Consider the following 20,498-nt stretch of genomic DNA (forward strand, 5'->3'; position numbering starts at 1 on the left):
GAGACCTGACCTCCCCCTCCCCCGCTGTAATTGTGCTGGGGTCTCCCCCACCCCCACGGGGGCACCTCCAAATCCTCCTCCGAGACCTGACCTCCCCCTCCCCTGCTGTAATTGTGCTGGGGTCTCCCCCGCCCCCACAGGGGCACCCCAAATCCTCCTCTGAGACCTGACCTCCCCCTCCCCTGCTGTAATTGTGCTGGGGTCTCCCCCACCCCCACAGGGCCCCCCCAAATCCCCCTCCCCCGCTGTAATTGTGCTGGGGTCTCCCCCGCCCCCACAGGGGCACCTCCAAATCCTCCTCCGAGACCTGACCTCCCCCTCCCCTGCTGTAATTGTGATGGGGTGTCCCCCACCCCCACAGGGGCACCCCCAAATCCTCCTCCGAGACCTGACTCCCCCTCCCCTGCTGTAATTGTGCTGGGGTCTCCCCCACCCCCACGGGTGTACCCCAGATCCCCTTCTGAGACCTGATTCCCCCCTCCCCTGCTGTAATTGTGCTGGGGTTTCTCCCACCCCCACGGGTGCACCCCAAATCCCCTTCTGAGACCTGACCCCCTCTCGCCCTAGCTGGGCTGGGTGTCTCCCCCACCCCCACAGGGGCACTTCCAAATCCCCCCTGAGACCTGACCTCCCCTCCCCCACCATAGCTGTACTGAGTGTCTCCGCACCCCTACAGGTGCACCCCCAAATTCCCCCCGGAGAATTGACCCCCCTTCCCTACCATAATTGCGCTGGGGTGTCTCCCACACCCCCACGGGTGCACCCCCAAATTCCCCTCTGAGCACTGACACCCCCTCTCCCACTATAGTTGCTCTGAGTGTCTCCCTTCCCCACAGGGGCACCCCCAAATTCCCCCCGCTGAGAATTGACACCCCCGCCCCCACCCTAGCTGGGCCGGGGGTGGGCTTGGAGTGTCAGATTAGGAGGATTTGCCTCCTGGGGGCAGGGGATTGGGGGGCTGGGCTGGACAGGATCAGTCTGGGGGTGTGGGGAAGTAATTTACACCCCAGAATAGGGAAACAACTGGCAGGTGAGCTTGCAGGTCCGTAGAAGGGTTTTTACCGCCTCTCTCTAGCCGGGATAGCCCCCCACGACTGGAGAGTAGCTAACCTCCTTCCTCTATTTAAGGGAGCGGCAGATTCATTGATGCCAAGGCCCGCAGGCACCTGTGACGGAGACCTGCTCTCCTCACCCCGGGGCAGCACCTCCCTGGGGCAAGTTTCACTGGTCACCGAGGCATCCTTGTGGCATCTTAATAGGGTGACCAGACAGCAAGTGCAAAAAATCGGGACGGGGTGGGGGCTAATAGGTGCCTATATAAGACAAAGCCCCATATATCGGGACTGTGCCTATCAAATCGGGACATCTGGTCACCCTGCACCTTAAAAACGAACACATCTCTTTGGGCATAAGCGTTCGTGGGCTAGAACCCACTTCGTCGGATGCATGAAGTAAAAGATACAGGAGCAGACATGAATACATGAAAGGCTGGAGGTTGCTTTACCAAGTGTGAGGTCGGCCTCACCTTTGAGCAGGGAGCTGGCCTGGACGTCCTCTTGAGGTCCCCTTCCAACCCTGTGCTGTGATTCTAACGAGATCAATCAATCAACAGCAAGGGAGGAGAAATAACTTCTGAAGCGGTTAAGAAAGTAGCTCGTTAAGTTGACGAGAAGGTGTGAGTAACAGGAGGGAGAAATTAGTATGGGGGAAATTCAGTTTAGGTTTTGTAATGACCCTACCACGCCCCAGTCTTTATTCAGGCCGAATCGGATGGTATCCAGTTTCCAAATTAATTCCAGTTCTGCAGCTTCACGTTGGAGTCTGGTTTTGAAGGGTTTTTTGGTTGAATTAAGGCCACTTTGAGGCCTGTAACTGAGTGACCACAGAGATTGAAGTGTTCTGCTGGTTTTTGTGGAGAATCAGCTCACCAACCTGTCCGATGTCCCTTCCAGCAATTACTGTCCTCCAGCCAAATCACATTAAATCCCCCTCCCTTTCCGGGTACCTTCAAAGTCTGCCTCCAGAGCATGAGGGCTGTCTCTGGCATGTCACCCCCCAGGGACATGAAGGGAAGCCCCCATTCACCCTCCAGAGCTGGTTCCAGACCAGGGACCCTCAACCCAGCAGCTCTGGCCTTTCCTCCCCCAGCTCTTCCTGCATCTTCCCCGGACGCTGCGTCCTAACGCTGTCACTGGAACGTCCTCCCTACAGCCAGTGGTGTTTTAGGGGCACCAAAAAGGGAAAAGTTTCATTGTCGATGGAAAACACACACACAAAAAAAAATGGAGATATCCTGTCTCCTAGTATGGACCATGAAAGGTCATGGAGTCCTGCCCCCCACCTTCACTAGCAGGACCAATTTTTGTCCCAGATCCCTAAGTGGCCCCCTCAAGGATTGAACTCACAACCCTGGGTTTAGCAGGCCAATGCTCAAACCACTGAGTTATCCCTCCCCCCATCAGCTGTAGGCGGGGGGGGGGTGCTGAAGATGCTGGGGACATGTCAGGTGTCACTCCAACCCTGCCGCCGAGGGTTGCCAAACCTCCAGGATCGTCCTGGAGCCTCCAGCCATTACAGAGCAGTCTTTAATTAAAGGTTATGTCATGCGATGAAACCAAAATGGCAACCCTAAACCTGCCAATTTCCTCTCTAACAAACCCGCTCAGCCGGGGCCGGTGCAAGGATATTTTGCGCCCTAGGCGAAACTTCCAACTTGCCCCCCACCCCAACCCGGAGCATCGCTCATTATAAACTTTCAAAACTGAATACTGCATAACGTGGCATTGTTCATTAGAATTAACGCACGATCGGCTTGAAAATGTATTAATTTCATTATCTAGTCTACGTATTTAATGAAAACAATAACACCACGTATACTTCCTTCCTTCTGTCCTATCAAAATCTACATTTTATTCTACCTTCAGAATAGCCAATTATTGTTATTCATAAAACTTATAAAATTGGAATGGCAGGTACTCCGTTATACAACAACAACGGACAATATCAGTATGACAAATTTCAAGCCACGCACGCATATTCGCATGATAAATGTATACCCTCAAATACGTGACATCCACACGCACTTGGCACAAAGTATTAGCGAAACGATGCAGCAGCAATTGCCAGAGTCTTAGATGTGAAACAAGTCAACAAAAAGAATTAGCCTGAGTCGACAAGCTCCGAAAACTAGTCAACTTGCCATCGTAAACAGCCTGTCAGAGCGGGTCACAGCCGCGTGTGAGGAGAAATCTGACATCACTGCCACTTTGTACCGTAGGGAAGCAGCACGCTTGTGCCCGCCACGCAGAGGCATAGGCTTTGGCTCTAACGTACGAGAGAAGAACGACAAGTTAAAATGCGAGTTCATCGAGGTTCATTTTTCGTTATTCATTCGTTTTCCAGCAATAGTGTAAAACAAAATTTTGGGGCACTGCTTTTTGCGCCTCCAAATCCTGCTGCCATCACAGGACCTTTGTAATCCTCTAGTCTGACCCCCTGTGTCACAAAAATCATTCCTAGGGCAGAAACGCGTCCAGTCTTGATATCCAAATGGCCGGGACGGAGCATTGACCGTGATCCTGTTGGGAAATTGTTCCACTGGTTAAATAATCTCACTTTAAACAATTTGCACCTTATGTCCACTCTGAAGGCTTCAATTTCCAGCCATTTGTCTGCTGGACTGAAAAGTCCAGGGTTCAATATTTGTTCTCCAGGTAGCTCAGGGGTGCGCAAAATACAGCCCGTGGGCCAGATCTGGCCCATCTAACGTTTCGGTCCGGCCTGCCATGACAAACGTTTCTGTCCGGCCTCCTCTGCCCCCTTGTGATCTCTGAGTCCAGGCCGCTAAAAGTCCCACAGCGCAGCAGGGCTCAGGGTGCCTGCCTGCCGTGGCCCCACGCCGCTCCTGGAAGCAGCAGGTTGCTGCTGGCACATCTCTGTGCACCCCTGGAGAAGGTGGCTCCACCTGCTGCCTCCACCCCCAGCACCGTCCTCACAGCTCCCACTGGCCAGAGCCTGAACCTTGCATCCCCACCCCCTGCCCCAGGTCAGAACCCCTTCCTGCCCCCAAACTCCCTCCCAGACCCTGCACCCTAATTCCCTGCCTGGAGCCCCCTCCTGCACCAAACTCCCTCCCAGAGCCCACACCCCTCACCCTCTCCTGCACCCTAACACTCTGCACCAGCCCAGAGATCCCTCCTGCACCAAACTCCCTCCCAGACCCCACACCCCTCCTGCTCCCCAATCCCCTCCCTGGAGCCCCCTCCTGCACCAAACTCCCTCCCAGAGCCCACACCCCTCACCCTCTCCTGCACCCTAACACTCTGCACCAGCCCAGAGCTCCCTCCTGCCCCCAAACTCCCTCCCAGACCCTACACCCCTCCTGCTCCCCAATCCCCTCTCCGGAGCCCCCTCCTGCACCAAACTCCCTCCCAGACCCCACACCTCCTCCTGCACCCCAGTGCCCTGCCCAGAGCTCCCACTTGCACCAAACTCCCTCCCAGACCCCACACCCCCTCCATTAATACAGTAGAAATGTGTGACCTGTGACGACTTACCAAAACTCATGGAGTGGCCCCTCTACGAAAATTATTGCCCCGCCTGACACAGGTGCTTCTAGACTGCGATCAAGTCACCCCTTAACCTTTTATTCGGTAAGCGAAATAGATTGAATTCCTGAGGTCTCTCACTCTAAGGTAGGTTTTTGAATCCTTTCATCCCGGCTCGTCTCTGACTCCCCTCCAGCGTAGTCACGTCCTTCCCGAATTTGGGCCCCAGATCTTTTTCAGAGTCACTGCTTCCCAGGAGAAAGCCCCGCCCCCCATCCTGTAAGTATCGCTGACATTCCTTGTTCCGAGTTACGTTTAGAGGTAGGAATCTGCATATTGTTTGCTTGCACCCAGTTTATCAAGCAATCCAGATGGCAGTGACCCTCCTCTCCACTCCTGCCATTTGTGTGTCATCCGCAAACTTTCTCAGTAATGATTTTTTGTTGTCTTACAGGTCATTGATAACAATATTAAATAGCATTGGGCCAAGAGCCAATCCCTGCAGGACCCCACAGGAAACACCCCATTTACAGATACATTTTCAGACCATTCCTTTAGCCGGGTTTTAATCCCTTTCACGCAGGCCATTTTCATTTTAGATCGCTCATTTTGCACTCAAAATGTGTGCTACCAAGTCACACACTTTCCAGAAGTCTATTCCGTCAATGCTCATAGACTTTAAGGTCAGAAGGGACCATCTAGTCTGACCCCCTGCACAACGCAGGCCACAGAATCTCACCCACCCGCTCCTGTAACAAACCCCTAACCTATGTCTGAGTTATTGATGTCCTCAAATCGTGGTTTAAAGACCTCAAGGTGCAGAGAATCCTCCAGCAAGTGACCCGTGCCCCATGCTACAGAGGAAGGCGAAAAACCTCCAGGGCCTCTGCCAATCTGCCCTGGAGGAAAATTCCTTCCCGACCCCAAATATGGCGATCAGTTAAACCCTGAGCATGTGGGCAAGACTCACCAGCCAGCACCCAGGAAAGAATTCTCTGTAGTAACTCAGATCCCACCCCATCTAACATCCCATCACAGACCACTGGGCATACTTACCTGCTGATAATCAAAGAATCAAAGATCAATTAATTGCCAAAATTAAGCTATCCCATCATACCATCCCCTCCAGAAACTTATCAAGCTCAGTCTTGGAGCCAGATGTGTCTTTTGCCCCCACTGCTCCCCTTGGGAGGCTGTTCCAGAACTTCACTCCTCTAATGGTTAGAAACGTTCGTCTAATTTCAAGTCTAAACTTCTTAGTGTCCAGTTCATATCCATTTATTCTTGTGTCCACATCGGTACTGAGCTTAAATAATTTCTCTCCCTCCCAAGGATTTATCCCTCTGATATATTTATAAAGAGCAATCAATCATATCCCCCTTTATCAACTAAACGTGTCATCTCCTCAAAAAATACAAGCTAGATTGACAGGATCTATATTCTACAAACACATGTGGATTAGCATTAATTACGTTGACCTCTTTTAGTTCTTTATTGACTCCCATATCAGCCACTCCATTATCTTGCCCAGGATCAATGTCAGGCTGAGAGGCCTATCCCCAAGTCAACCCATTTACCCTTTTAGAAATTGGCAGATTAGCTTTCTTCCAGTCTTCCGAAACTTGCCAAGACTTATCGAAAGTCAACATTAATGGCCCAGTGAGCTCCGCAGCCAGCCATTTAAAAACCCTTGGGTGGAAGTTACCTGAACTTGCTGATCTTAAAATGTCTAACTTTAGTAGCATCTGTTTAACAGCCTACAGATGGAATGGAAAGAGCGTTACCATCACCACACCATGAGCCTGCATCATGTTTTTCTCCCCCAAATACAAAGCAGAAAATTATTGAACATTTCTGTGTTTTCTGCATTACCATTTCCAGCTACTAATGGACCAAAATTATTGTCTAGATTCTGTTCCTGATTTGTTTAAAAAAAAAAACCTTCTTATTCTTCTTAACTCTCCTGTCCATAGTTCTCCTTGTGCCCCTTGGCTTCCCTTATCAATTTTCTACAACTCCTGGCTTCTGATATATATTCATTACTATCAGATTCCCCGTTCTTCCATTTATTTTATATATATTCATTTTACTTCTAAACCAGATTTTTTTTTAAATCATGACAGCCTTCTTCCTGAATTCACAGACTCATAGAAGTTCAGGGTTGGAAGGGACCTCAGGAGGTATCTAGTCCAATCCCCTGCTCAAAGCAGGACAAACCCCAACTAAATCATCCCAGCCAGGGCTTTGTCAAGCCTGACCTTAAAAACCTCTCAGGATGGAGATTCCACCACCTCCTTAGGGAACCCATCCCAGTGCTTCACCACCCTCCTAGTGACAAAGTTTTTTCCTAATATCCAACCTAAACCTCCCCCACTGCAACTTGAGACCATTGCTCCTTGTTCTGTCATCTGCTACCACTGAGAACAGTCAGGCAAGCTATTTCAAAATTCCTCTCATTTCTTCTCTTTCTTGCAGACTAAACCAATCCCAGTCCTCAGGCTTGCGAGCCCCTCATAAGGTTCATGTGCTCCAGACCTAATCCATTTTTGTTGCCCTCCCTGGATTCTCAATTTTTCCAAAACCTTTCTTGTAGTGTGGGGCCCAAAACTGGACACAGGACTCCAGATGAGGCCTCAACCAATTGTGAAAAGAGGGGAAATTTATCAGGGTCCCCCCTTCAAATGATCACATCCCCTCAGTCTGCTGGCAATGCCCCTACTTATACGGCCCAAAATGCCGTTGGCCTTCTTGGCAACAAGGGCACACTGCTGACTCATATCCAGCTTCTCGTCCACTGTAACCCCTAGGTCCTTTTCTGCAGAACTGCTGCCTAGCCACTCGGTCCCCAGCCTGTAGCAGTGAATGGGATTCTTCCGTCCTAAGTGCAGGACTCTGCACTTGTCCTTGTTGAACCTCATCAGGTTTTGGCCCAGTCCTCTAATTTGTCTAGGTCCCTCTGTATCCTATCCCTTCCCTCCAGTGTATCTACCACTCCTCCCAGTTCAGTGTCATCTGCAAACTTGCTGAGAGTGCAGTCCACGCCATCGTCCAGATCATTAATGATGTGCAACAAAACTGGCCCCAGGACCGACCTCGATTTCCTTCCTTGAGGAAAGAATCGGCTTTTTAACTAAGGGCAGGGCAGTAGAGCTAATATGCTGGCAGGAAACGATCAGTTAAATTAGGAAGGGTGGGTAGCATGGAACATTGAACTTGTATCGCACGGGTCAGCCAAGCGGTGACTTTGGCCGTAGAAATATTTACAGTAGCTGTGGGGCGTGATTGGCTGCTCCATGCTCAGGGTCTAATCAATCACCATAGGTTGGGCAAAGTTTCCCTCAAGTCAGATTGGCAGGAACTTGGGGAGTTTCCCCGCCCTCTGCAGTGTGGGGTGCAGGCCACATGGATCCGCCCTGTAGCCCCAAGGAGAACCGCGGAGAGGCCCATTCCCGCTATCCTAAACTCCTCCCAGGATTAGGGAATTGGGACTGTGCCGACAGCATTGGGCGAGCCAGGCTCCCCAAGTCAAATAGAGGCAGATTATTCAGCTCAGTGTAATAAAGGTGTGAAAAAATTATCAAAGTTATATCACGGGCCCCTGTTTTTGCTGCTGGGTTTCTACAGCATTTGGCCGGCAGGGGCTGGGGGCAGGGGGCTGGAGGATGCTCTGGCAGGGGGTCTGTCTGGGCTTTTCCTCCCCTGGCTCCAGGGTCCCTGCCATGCACAGAGTATGGAGCTGGGGGGTGGTCCCTGGGGCTGGGTCAAGGGATCCTAGGCAGGTGGCATGTGGGGTCCCGCTGGGGGGATAGTGGGGTTCCTGGGGGGAGGCCCAGGCTGGCAGGGGTCTGTGAGTGAGGGTCCCAGGGGGTCTCTGGCTAGGGAGGTATCAGGGGACGGGGTCTGGGGGGGTCCATGAGTAGGGGCTGCTTCCGGCCACACTCCTCCTCACTAATTAGCTGGTGCTGGCCTCCCAGCATCCCCTGGCCATAGCCAATCACCCCCCTCAGGTCACGCACCCACCTGGCCATTGGGACCTCTGGGCCCCTGCCTCTGATGTCAGGCAGGAGGGTCTCTCCGCCCGCACAGGGCGAGGACGGGGACTCGGGACTGGCGGCACCAGTCTGGACCTGTGGTGCCATGAGCCTGGGGAACTCCCTGCCACGGGACCCCGCGAGCACACGCTGGCTTCCGGCCGGATCAGGGACACCCAGCTTGTGGCAGCCACCTCACTGCAACAGGGATCGGGAAGAACCACGGCGGGGAGGTGGGAGGATGCCCGCCCCCCGCTTCCCCCACAACCCCATGAGAAGCAGTGATCAGCATCAGGTTACTCAGGGGAAACTGAGGCACAGAGGGGCAAACATCCCCCAGAGTAAGACACCAAGGATTAGAACCCAGGTGTCCTGGCTCCCAGTCCCCCAGCCCCTGCTCTAACCGCTAGACACAACATTCGCCCCCCCCCCCCCCAGGGAGAGATCCCAGGAGCCAGCTGAGGCCTGCCTGGCGCCCAGTGGTGGCCTCTAGGTCCCTCCTGTCCTTGCAGCAACATAGAGCTGACCTCCCCAACTCCGAACAGGGGGCGGAGGGGAACCTGCTCAGATTCTGTAGCAAGATTAAATGGGATGAGGGAGACAATGCAGGCCAGGGAGAGAACCCAGGAGTCCTGACTCCCAGGGCCCCCTGCTCTATACCCACCAACCCCACTCCCCTCCCAGGGCCAGGGACAGAACCCAGGAGTCCTGGCTCCCAACCCCCCTGCTCTAACCCACCAACCCCACTCCCCTCCCAGGGCCAGGGACAGAACCCAGGAGTCCTGGCTCCCAGCCCCCCCTGCTCTAACCACCAGCCCACACTCCCCTCCCAGAGCCAGGGAGAGAACCCAGGAGTCCTAGCTCCCAGGACCCCTCCCCCTCCAGTCCCACTCCTCTCCCAGAGCCGGGGACAGAACCCAGGAGTCCTGGCTCCCAGTCCCCCCTGCTCTAACCCACCAGCCCCACTCCCCACCCTCCCAGAGCCGGGGGTCCGGCTCTCAACCCCACCCCTGCTCTAACCCACCAGCCCCCACTCTCCAGAGCCGGGGGGAGAACCCAGGAGTCCTGGCTCTGACCCACCAGCCCTCCCAGAGCCGGGTGGAGAACCCAGGCGTCCGGGCTCCCAGCCCCACCCCTGCTCTAACCCACCAGCCCCCACTCCCCAGAACCGGGTGGAGAACCCAGGCGTCCGGGCTCCCGGCTCCCAGCCCCCACTCCCCACCCTCCAGAGCCGGGGGGAGAACCCAGGAGTCCTGGCTCCCAGCCCCATCCCTGGTCTAACCCACCAACCCCCCCAGATCTGGATGGAGAACCTAGGCGTCCGGGCTCCCAGCCCCCACTGGCCACCCACCAGAGCCGGGTGGAGAACCCAGGCGTCCGGCCGCCCCGCCCCAGCCCAGGACTTGCAAACAGCCGGGTCGCTCCCCTGGCTCCTTCTCCGGCTGCGATCGCGGCTCCGCCCGGGTCTGAGCGCCGCAGCCCGGGGGTGGCGGGGGATTTGCAGCCACAGGAAGGGGCTGGAGCAGCCGCGAGCGGGGGGTGCCGGGAGGAAGGAGGCAGGAGCCGGGGGAACAAAGCCCGCAGCTGGCATCCAGGTGGGGACAGACACCGGGGTCCCCCTTTGCTGTGGGGGCGTCAGGAGGCGAAGGGCCGTGGGGCAGGTTGGGGGCTGAACTGTCTCTGTGCAGCCAGGAAATCCCTGGGAGAAAGGGGCGGGGGGAGATAATTGGATCCTGTCCCTGGTTGTCCCACTTGCCTCACACCCCCTTTAAAATCCAGGGAGATCCCCCCCCCCCCCATTCCCCTCCAACCATCAGCTCTCTGGTCCCCCCCGATTCCCCTCCTGTTCTCTCCGTAATCCTCAAATCTCCTCTGATTTGGGGGGGTCTCCACCCATTGTATCTGCAGCGATTTGTCCTGGGCTGGGGGGAAAAACTGTCCCGCTGAGTCGTCCCCCCAAAGGGGTCAGTTTGGGGGGAGCCCTGAGACCGAGCCACCTCTGCGGTGGGGTTGGGGGGGCCAGTCTCTGCCAGGGCGGGGAAGGGGGGAGCACGTGTCCCCCATAGGGATAGCCTGGACCCCGTTACATAATCCCAGTGGCTGCCCCCAAAGTGCCAACACAGTCACCCCCATTCCCCCCTGCTGCCCCTTCCCTCATCCAGGGACCTTCCAGCTCCCCCTCCCCGGCCCCCTTAAAACTGCTCCCTCCCTGCGGCCCATGTGAATGGTGGTGCTGGGGGGAACCGTCACTTTCTGTTTATGTGTTGGACAGTCACATAAAATCCCCTCAAACCTGCCCCCTTTCCCCTCTCATTATTTAATAGCCACATAAAATCCCCTCAGATCTTGGGGGTTTTTTTTGCATGTCGTCACCTGCAGAGTTTGTGACGTGTTTTCTCTGCAGATCTCACAGGTTGATATAAAATTGCCTGAACATTTGCCCCACTTCTCTCTAGGTGTCTGTTACGAATTTCGCCCATGAAAGGGAGCAGCCACATATTTAATCCCCGTCAAAGCCAGATGCCTCCCCCTGTTTGGGGATCAGCGGATCCCAGCTGGTAGCAGGAGAGTTGGCTGGACCCTTTTCTCTGCTCCAGCCGACACGGGATGAGGAGGTCTCTCTGAGTGCAGCGTGGGCCCAGAAGTTTCCCAAACCCCATGGCAAAGGGTTTCCATCAGGGGTTGCTTCCCCCGGCGCTAAGATGCAGCCACCTCTGGGGTGGATCCATGGTGGCCATTATTTCCTAGTAACAGGGCATGGAAACGTGTTCACTATTTTGGGCTTCCATTCCCCTGTTAAAGAAGCACCCCCAGGGCTCCCGCTGCCTGTGTGAGTGGCCAGCAGAGGCGGGTGGTAACTTTCTATCCACTTATCAGACGCTGAGAGGTGAAACCACCAGCAGATTTTGCTTCTCTTCCCTCTGGAAAACTGTATGAACGTCCAGTTCTGTGGGGAAAAGTCTGGGGACTGGCATGAATGTGACTCTGCACAAAGAGCCCCCCCGTTTCTCCTCCCATTAGCAATCACAGGAGCAAATCCAGCCATGGGGGAGCAAAGAACCCAGGAACGGGGCTTTCCCAGCCCGGGGGGGCAGGGAGAGGGGACAGGGCAAAGGAGACAGAAGGGGAAAGAGAGACTGAAAGGGGCCATTGGAGAAATGAGCCGGGAGAGGGATTTCTAGATCTTCCAGAGCCGGGTGGAGAACCCAGGCGTCCGGGGATCTAGAAAGGGCGTGCCTGCAGAGGGTCCGCTGGTCCTGCCTGCGGGAGGTCCACCAAAGCCGTGGGACCAGCGGACTCCCCACAGGCATACCAGTGGGAGGTCCACCGGAGCCGCCTGCCGCCCTCCCGGTGACCGGCAGAGCGCCCCCACGGCATGCCGCCGTGCTTGGAGCGGCGAAATGTCTAGAGCTGCCCCTGATTGCCCTTCGCGCCCTGCCAGGCTGTAGAATGACGTCCACGTCTCGCTCCCGCTGATCCCGGCCTCCATGGGACAGGGAGAGAAATGGCTGCAGTGGAGCCAGCTCAGTTAGGGATTATCGGGGGGTTGCTGGTGGGTTCCTGCTGGAGAGAGAGGGACACCAAATACACCGGAGATGGGAAGATTTGCACAGTCTGGTTCGGAGGTTGAAGCAGAGCAGGAAATTCACAGGGTGGAGAAAGGGAGGAGGCCAGGGTGTCGCAAACCTGCTGGGAGTTGTTTAATATATGGGTTAGGTTCTAGGAACAGACCCATGAGGTTAGGCGGTGGAAATGCTCTAGTTTGTGGAGCAGAAAATAACCCAGCTCCATGGGGCTGGGAAAACTGACCAGACTCCCAGTGCTGGAGCCCGACCTGCCTAACCAGCGGCTGCCGTGAGATATGAAGGGGGCACCCACCAGTGAGCCTTAGGGGAGATTCCCCTCCCTTCACATCCAGGGTGTTGGGCTTCCTACCAGGGAGCTGTCCCTGGACCCTGCTAGGGGCTCCATCTCCTGTATCGGTCAGTGGCTAGTAGGGGGGTGATGGATCTGCTGGGAGAGACAAGGGGCTCTCGCTTTGTCCCCTCACCCTGGTGTTTCCTGGATGCTCTGAGCAGTGTGGGGATGGGACTCTGCTGACTGCGATCCACCCAGAGCTCCCATTTGATTGGCTCCTCTCCCCCAGGAATAGTGGGGCTGTGAGTGGGGCAGCAGGTACTGAGCGTTGGACTCTTGCTCTTTCAGGGGCCGGTGACCTTCGAGGAGGTGGCTGTGCATTTCACCAGGGAAGAGGGGGCTCTGCTGGACCCCGCTCAGAGAGCCCTCTACAGGGATGTCATGCAGGAGAACTACGAGAACGTGACCTCGCTGGGTAAGGATTCCTGTCCCCTCGGTTCTGAGAAGGGGAAGTGATGAAATAAGGTTCACGTCACCCTCACAATGCAACTTGTACACTGCCCTGTTTCAGAATCACCCTGACATACCAGTGACACACAAAACACTCTGCCCTCCCCTGCTACACAACACTGCGGGAACAGCACAATGTCACATATCTTCTCTTTGCTCAGGTAAACCTGAGGGTTGGGTCCCTCATAAAGCAAAGAAACGTCTTATCCCGGCCTACCCCTCCACCGTACGCACACATCTTCCCTTCTCTCTGTTTTTGATTCTTTCTGTTTCCCCGCAGCCCCACGACCACCCATTCCCTGGCACAGACATGCGCTTTCTTGGTGACATCCGAGACCGTCACAGCATCCCAGTGCAAGAGGGAAGGGGGTTGGTTATATCTGATAGAAGTTCTCCCACCAACATAGCCTGTCCACACCAAGGCTTAGGGTGCTGTAACTTACCTCACCCGGGGGCAGCTTATTCAACCCCCTGAGCAACATAATTGACATCAACTGTAGCATGTACATAGCCGAGGATATTGATAGAAAGCTAATGAGATAATGTTGGTTGATATTGCGTGGTGCGTGGATGCAGGACACGTGCAAAAACTGCAGACGTGTCAGGAATGATTGTTGGCACTGGAATGGGTTCCCTAGGGAGGTGGTGGGATCTTGGGTTCAGAGGAAAGAGAGATCCTGAGAGGTCCCTGCACAGACAAAGACGCATTTAACCAACCCAGAATCTGTAAGTGGCTGAAATACACATCTGGGATCCCCTACAATGACCTTAGAGCTCTCTTAGTTCAGGATTGTCCCCAGCAGATGTGGTGTCCTCACTGCAGAGATAGCACATGGCTTCCTACAGACTGAGGCTGACACCTGGCATTAGCTTGCTCCCTTCCTGCTGAGAATTTAGATGGGATGTGAAGGCTGAATTAATCACCTCCTCTCTCCCATTTGGGGGAAGAGTTTGGGGGAGTTCAATTCCTGATTTTTATTTGACCTCTCTCCAGCACATTTTTTTGGTTCGCTCTTCTTTTTTCCATCCAAGTTTGAGGTTTCTCTCACTGTCCCAGCAGGTGACGTGATGCCACGTGAGACTAAGGAGCAGAAGCCTCAGCAGGAAGAGGCTGAGCGAGTGGATAAACTTGGAGCATTATCGCAAAGATCGGAAGGAAACATGTCCACGATTCACAAGCAGGGAAACTCCTGGGAGATTCAGCACAGTCCAGAGAGAGAGCAGGGAAACCAACCAGGGGAGAAAGTGGGTAAATTAATTTACTGTTGGGGAACTCAGAAGGACCTCAAGGAAACCACAACCCAGCATGAAATCCCCAGGGGAAAGAGAAAAAATACATGCGCTGAGTGCGGCAAAACCTTTAGTTGCTGCTCAGCCCTTCTTAAACATCAGAGAATCCACACGGGTGAGAAACCTTATGAGTGCAGCGAGTGCGGGAAAACCTTCACACAGAACTCAAACCTCATCAGACATCAGAGGATCCACACCGGGGAGAAACCCTACGAATGCGGCGAGTGCGGGAAAAGATTCACTCACAACTCAAACCTTCTTGTACACCAGAGACTCCACACGGGGGAGAAACCCTACGAATGCGGCGAGTGCGGGAAAAGATTCACTCACAGCTCCGAACTTACAACGCATCAGAGAATCCACACTGGGGAGAAGCCCTATCAGTGCTGCGAGTGCGGGAAAAGCTTCACGGCCAGCTCAGCGCTCATTACACATGAAAGAATCCACACGGGAGAGAGACCCTATGAATGCTGCGAGTGCGGGAAAAGCTTTGCTGTCTGCTCAGCGCTCATTACACATCATAGAGTCCACACAGGAGAGAGACCCTATGAATGCTGCGAGTGTGGGACAAACTTCAGTGACAGCTCAGCCTTCCTTCAACACCAGCGAATCCACACGGGAGAGAGACCCTACGTATGCTGCGAATGTGGGAAAAGCTTCACTCGCAGCTCAGACCTGACTACGCATCAGAGAATCCACACGGGAGAGAGGCCCTATGAGTGCGGCGAGTGCGGGAAAAGCTTTGCTCAGAACTCAAACCTCATTGCACACCAGAGAATCCATGCAGACGAGAAACCCTACGAATGCGGGGAGTGTGGGAAAAGCTTCACGCGGAGCTCAAACCTCATTGCGCATCGGAGAATCCACACAAAGGAAAAGCCCTATGAATGCTGTGAGTGCGGGAAAAGCTTCACCGACAACTCAGCTCTTATCACGCATCAGAGGATCCACACGGGGGAGAAACCCTACGGATGCCGTGAGTGCGGGAAAACTTTCACTCAGAGCTCAAACCTCATTGCACATCAGAGGATCCACACGGGGGAGAGGCCCTATGAATGCTGCGAGTGCGGGAAAAGATTCACTCAGAGCTCACAACTTTCTACGCATCAGAGAATCCACACGGCAGAGACACCCTCCAAATGCTAAAAGAACAGGAGTCCTTGTGGCACCTTAGAGACTAACAAATTTATTTGAGCGTAAGCTTTCGTGGGCTACAGCCCGCTTCATCGGACGCAGGCTGTGACTGGGAAAAGCTTGACTGACCGACCAGCCCTTCTTAAACATCAGAAAGTTTGCAAGGGAGCTAAACACCACACCAATCTCTAGAGCAACCAACACGTTTGTTTTTTAATGGGTTAAGTATCCAATTCCGTCGCAGAGGTCACAGATTCTGTGACTTGAATGGACCTCTGTTTCAGCAGCTGCCCGCCCCCGACGCTGAAGCAGTGGCCCCACCCCCACCCCGGGGCCAGAGCAGGAACCGTCACCATCCCGGTGCCAGTGGTGAGCCCATAAGGCTGGAGCAACCCACAGGGTCAGAGCAGTGGCCGGGCTAAGTCAGCCGCCGGAGCAAGAACTGCAGCTAACAGCCATCCCCCCCGCAGGGCTCCATTTGTGATTCCCCACCTCCGGGGTATTCTTAGTGAAAGACAAGGACGGGTCACAGGCTTCCGTGAGTTTTAGTTATTGCCCGTGTCCTGTTTGTGACTTATCTAAAAATACTCACGACCAAAGCTGAACCTTAGTAATGGTTTTGCTAATTCCCGCGTGGTAACCGTGAAGGCGGCTTGAACTCTCCGTTTATCCCTCAGTTGGTCCAGGTGAGTGGCCTTTTGCGGTTTGTCTGTTACGGAGTGGACCTGACTGTCCTTTCTATCAACTCCATTGTCCCACGAGTCCTGGGAGTGGGTCCCTCTTGCCACACAACTGGGAGCATCGTATTTATACCCTCCCTCCTATTGCAAAGTTCCCGTTAGCGTCACCAGTGATGCTGCTTGTATCATTCCCAGTTGCTCTGGGTTGTGCTGGAGCAATTATTTTTGGAATGTTATTTTTTTCATTATATTTAAATTAATTTTAAACGAAGAGGAGCGGGAGCAGGAGCCGGGGGCGGGAGGAATGTGCCATTTTGGCTTCTATGACACTAGAAGGAGATGGAGTGACTTAGAGGTTCCCTCCTTCCAGAACTGTTACCTTCCGTCTGGGCCATGCAGTTTATCTGCACAATCCCTCCACCTCTTAAAGTGTCATGTGATGCAGTGTTCTCAGCTGTCTGCAGTTTGGGGGGGCTATAGGGACCCCACCCAGGGCGGCCCACCCAAGGGGGAGCCGGGTTTGCATTCCCAGCTGACCTCCCCAGAGGCTCGCTGGGCTGACGGAGGCGGCACGGGAGGCAGGCAAGCAGCAGCGTGGGGGCGTGGGAGAGACCCGAGCTGCGGGGGACTGTTGGACGACCAGACTTGGGAGCCAGGTGACACCTCCGGAGCAGGGGGGGCCCTCCTCTGTTTGTCCCTGGAGTCACCCCTGGCCACTCCAGACTGGGCGCCTCCTCCTTTCTGCTCTGGGGGTGGGGGCTGCCCGATTTCCACTGTGCTGGGGTGACGGGACAGGGGGAATCTGCGTGTGCTGCTGCCTCTCTGGGGCCGGAGCTGCCGGCAGCTGCTAGTGTCTGAACAAGCCTAATTCAGGGTCCTTTCTTAAAGAGACAGTGCACTCCCTCACTCAGGCGCGCGCGTGCGCACACACACACACACACTCTCCTTCACACAGTCCCCCCAACACACACACCAGAGCTCCCTGCGTCCAGGTCAGGCTCCCCACGTGGGTGCAGGAGGGGGATGCAGGGAGCTCAGGAGGGAGGTGCAGGGATTAGGGGTGAAGCTGGCCCAGTGTAGGGGTTAGGGGGGAAGGGATGGTGGGGAGGCCTGGGGCAATGGGGGGGGCCCACATCTGTGAGGGCCGGGGTGCAAATTTGCCCAGGGTACCAAATCAATCAGTGGGAACCGTGATATTGCATTGGATTCCAGTCGTCCGTTTCATCCCGTCTTCGCATCCGGACGACCGATACTAAATCCTTATGGATCCTAACACAGGCACCCGAAGGGGCGTCCGGCCGTTCAGTCGTAATCCCCGACCGCAGGACTTCATCTGGGCAGAGCAATCCACACGGAGCAGGTGGATGCTGAAACCAAATCATTGACCATATTAAAGCTACAGCCGGGGGTCTCAAACCGGGGGGGTCGGGACTCCTCAGGATTATGTGGGGGGTCGTGAGCTGTCAGCCTCCACCCCAAACCCCGCTTTGCCTCCAGCATTTATAATGGTGTTAAATATGTAAAGAAACGTTTTTAATTGAAAAGGGGGGTCGCACTCAGAGGCTCGCTATGTGAAAGGGTCACCGGTACAAAATGAGAACCGCTGAGCTACAGCCTCAAATTGAAATCGACCTTCTTCCATCGCTTTCACTACTGGGTGGTTAAATCCTTCTACGTCCCCCCGCAACACAGGCAAACTGAGGCTTTAGTGGGGCCTGGTCTGCACTAGAAAATGAAGCTGCTCGACGACGTCACTCGGGGATGTGGAAAAGCCACCCCCGAGTGGCCCAGTTAAATTGATCTAATCTCCCGTTGACCAAGCTACCACCTCGGGGGGCGGGAGGGTGGATTACGTACCGTGCGCTGAAAGGAGAGGTTCTGCGGTTGTAGCATTTCAGATGTAGACAAGCCCTACACTGCAAGAAGGATGTGGAAAAATTGGAGCGATTCCAGCGGAGGACAACAAAAATGATCAGAGGTCTGGGGCACATGACTTATGAGAGGCTGAGGGAACTGGGATTGTTTAGTCTGCAGAAGAGAAGAGTGAGGCGGGATTTGATAGCTGCTTTCAGCACCTGAAGGGGGGTCCAAAGAGGATGGATCTAGACTGTTCTCGGTGGTGGCAGATGACAGAACAAGGAGCAATGGTCTCAGGTTGCAGTGGGGGAGGTTTAGGTTGGATATTAGGAAACACTATTCCACTAGGAGGGTGGAGAAGCACTGGAATGGGTTCCCTAGGGAGGTGGTGGAATCTCCTTCCTTGGAGGTTTCTAAGGCCCAGCTTGACAAAGCCCTGGCTGGGATGATTTAGTTGGGGACTGGTCCTGCTTTGAGCAGGGGGTTGGACTAGATGCCTCCTGAGGTCCCTTCCAACCCTGATCTCCTATAAGTCTATGGTCACAGACTCATAGACTTTAAGGTCAGAACAGACCATTATGATCATCTAGTCTGACCCCCTGCACAACGCAGGCCACAGAATCTCGCCCACCCGCTCCTGTAACAAACCCCTAACCTATGTCCGAGTTACTGAAGTCCTCAAATCGTGGTTTGAAGACCTCAAGATCCAGAGAAGCCTCCAGCAAGTGACCCGTGTCCCATGCGGCAGAGGAGGGCGAAAAACCTCCAAGGCCTCTGCCAATCTGCCCTGGAGGAAAATTCCTTCCCGACCCCAAATCTGGCAATCGGCAAAACCAGTGGTTCTCAAACTTTTGCACAGGTGACCCCTTTCACATAGTGCCCCTAAATGCGACCCCCCCCTTATAAATTAACAACACTTTTTAATATATGTTAACACCATTATAAATGCTGGAGGCAGAGCGGGGTTTGGGGTGGAGGCTGACAGCTCACAACCTCCCACATAATAACCTTGTGACCCACTGAGGAGTCACAACCCCAAGTTTGAGACCCCCTGAGCTTAACCCTGAGAATGTGGGCAAGACTCACCCACCCGCACCCAGGAAAGAATTGTCTGTAGTAACTCAGATCCCATCCCATCCAACATCCCATCCCAGACCATTGGGCATATTTACCTGCTGATAATCCAAGATCAATTAATTGCCAAAATTAGGCTCTCCCATCATACCATCCCCTCCAGAAACTTATCAAGCTCAGTCCTGAAGCCAGATGTGTCTTTTGCCCCCACTGCTCCCCTTGGGAGGCTGGTCCAGAACTTCACTCCTCTAATGGTTAGAAACCTTCGTCTAATTTCAAGTCTAAACTTCCTAGTGTCCAGTTTATACCCATTTGTTCTTGTGTCCACTCGCGTACTGAGCTTAAATAATTCCTCTCCCTCCCTGGGATTTATCCCTCTGATGTCTTTGTGTAGAGAGCGACCGGACCCCCCTCCAACCTGCGCTTCGGTTAGGCTAAATGAGCCGAGCTCTTTGAGCCTCCTTTCCTGTCACACGCGGCTTTAAGTTCAGTTGCTCCTGTGCAATTACCGGATCAATCAAGTTGTCATGTGGTCTCCATCAAAGAGCGAAAACGGTTTGTTTGACGAGACTTATTTTCCATAACGACAGGACTGGCATTAATTTATCTTCCTGTCCTGTCATTCTCTGTACTTGATTCCTTTAATCAGCGTCCAATTATATGACTGAGAATTATATCTCCGGAGGGTCCCTCTCCCCTAGCGCACGAGGGGGGCGGGATTCATTTGGTTGGTTCTCCAGGCCAGGGCAGGACATCCCCCCCCCCACCCCCACAGCTCTCTGGTCGCTACGCATTGCGCCTACATCAGCCCAGGAGGCACGGAGTTTCTGCTACAATTGGGGTGAACCAGGATTCCCGATTAAATCGGCGACCCGTCCCGCTATATTAACCCTTTGTCCCATATCCCGATTATGTGGGATCGGACGCCATTTGTGCAATATGTTGGGGTAAGGAGGTGAGCAGGAGGCAGGGGGAGGCACTGGGGGGCGGTGTGGAGCACCCCCCCGCAGCGGGGCCGTCGGCGCGGTCGGGGGAGTTGGCCTGTGGGGGCGCGCGAGCGCGTGGCTGGGGGCCTGCGGCGGGCCGCCGCCGCCATGGTGGGCCGGGGGCTGAGGCGGCTGCGGTGGGCGTGGTGGGCCTGCGTGGGCGGGGGCGGCCTGGGCTGCAACGTGGGGCGGCCTGTGAGCGGGGCCCTGTTGTCCCCATCTTTTAGAGTAGGCTGAATCTGTCACCTTCACGAGGGAAACACTGGCTCCATCTCCCCCCGGGAAAAACACTGGAGGTCGCCGGGCAACAAACAAAAAAAAAAAAAAAAAAAAAATGAATAAAAAGCAAAAAGTGAGGAGCCCTTGGTGCATGGGAGGTTCACGGCAACAAATCTCCACCCCACCCCCCCCCACGTGAATCACCTGCCAGACAAGCATTTCAACAGCCGCATTCTCTGGGACAACAAGTGGCTAAGAAAAAAAAGAAAAGTGGGTGGGAAGAATGAGAAAAAATGAGCCGCATTGAAAGAA

General features: G+C 54.5%; 4 protein-coding genes across 7 annotated transcripts in view; 3 read left to right on the top strand and 1 right to left on the bottom strand.

Moving 5' to 3' along the window:
* Nucleotides 1–15,408, top strand: part of LOC116836059 (uncharacterized) — a 28,000-nt gene extending 12,592 nt beyond the window's left edge. Inside the window, exon 2 of one of the 3 annotated variants that reach the window (XM_075070435.1) lies at nt 14,284–15,408. In XM_075070435.1, coding sequence (XP_074926536.1) covers nt 14,284–15,382 — 1,099 coding nt within the window. In that variant the 3' untranslated portion in view covers nt 15,383–15,408. Of the gene's footprint in view, nt 1–14,274 lie in introns of all 3 variants that reach the window. The other 2 variants (XM_075070437.1, XM_075070436.1) reach the window with 2 other exon arrangements.
* The window catches only part of LOC116836046 (uncharacterized), a 441,820-nt gene that overhangs the window by 131,628 nt on the left and 289,694 nt on the right, over nt 1–20,498 (top strand).
* LOC116836047 (uncharacterized) overlaps nt 1–20,498 on the bottom strand; it is a 445,785-nt gene that overhangs the window by 96,075 nt on the left and 329,212 nt on the right.
* The window catches only part of LOC116824745 (uncharacterized), an 864,335-nt gene continuing 856,418 nt past the window's right edge, over nt 12,582–20,498 (top strand). For both annotated transcript variants that reach the window (XM_075070360.1, XM_075070361.1), the window contains exon 1: nt 12,582–12,658. The gene's annotated coding sequence lies outside the window, so the exon portion shown is untranslated. The remainder of the gene's footprint in view (nt 12,659–20,498) is intronic.

This window comes from Chelonoidis abingdonii, chromosome 11, assembly GCF_003597395.2.
Source record: "Chelonoidis abingdonii isolate Lonesome George chromosome 11, CheloAbing_2.0, whole genome shotgun sequence".
Taxonomy (NCBI): domain Eukaryota; kingdom Metazoa; phylum Chordata; order Testudines; family Testudinidae; genus Chelonoidis; species Chelonoidis abingdonii.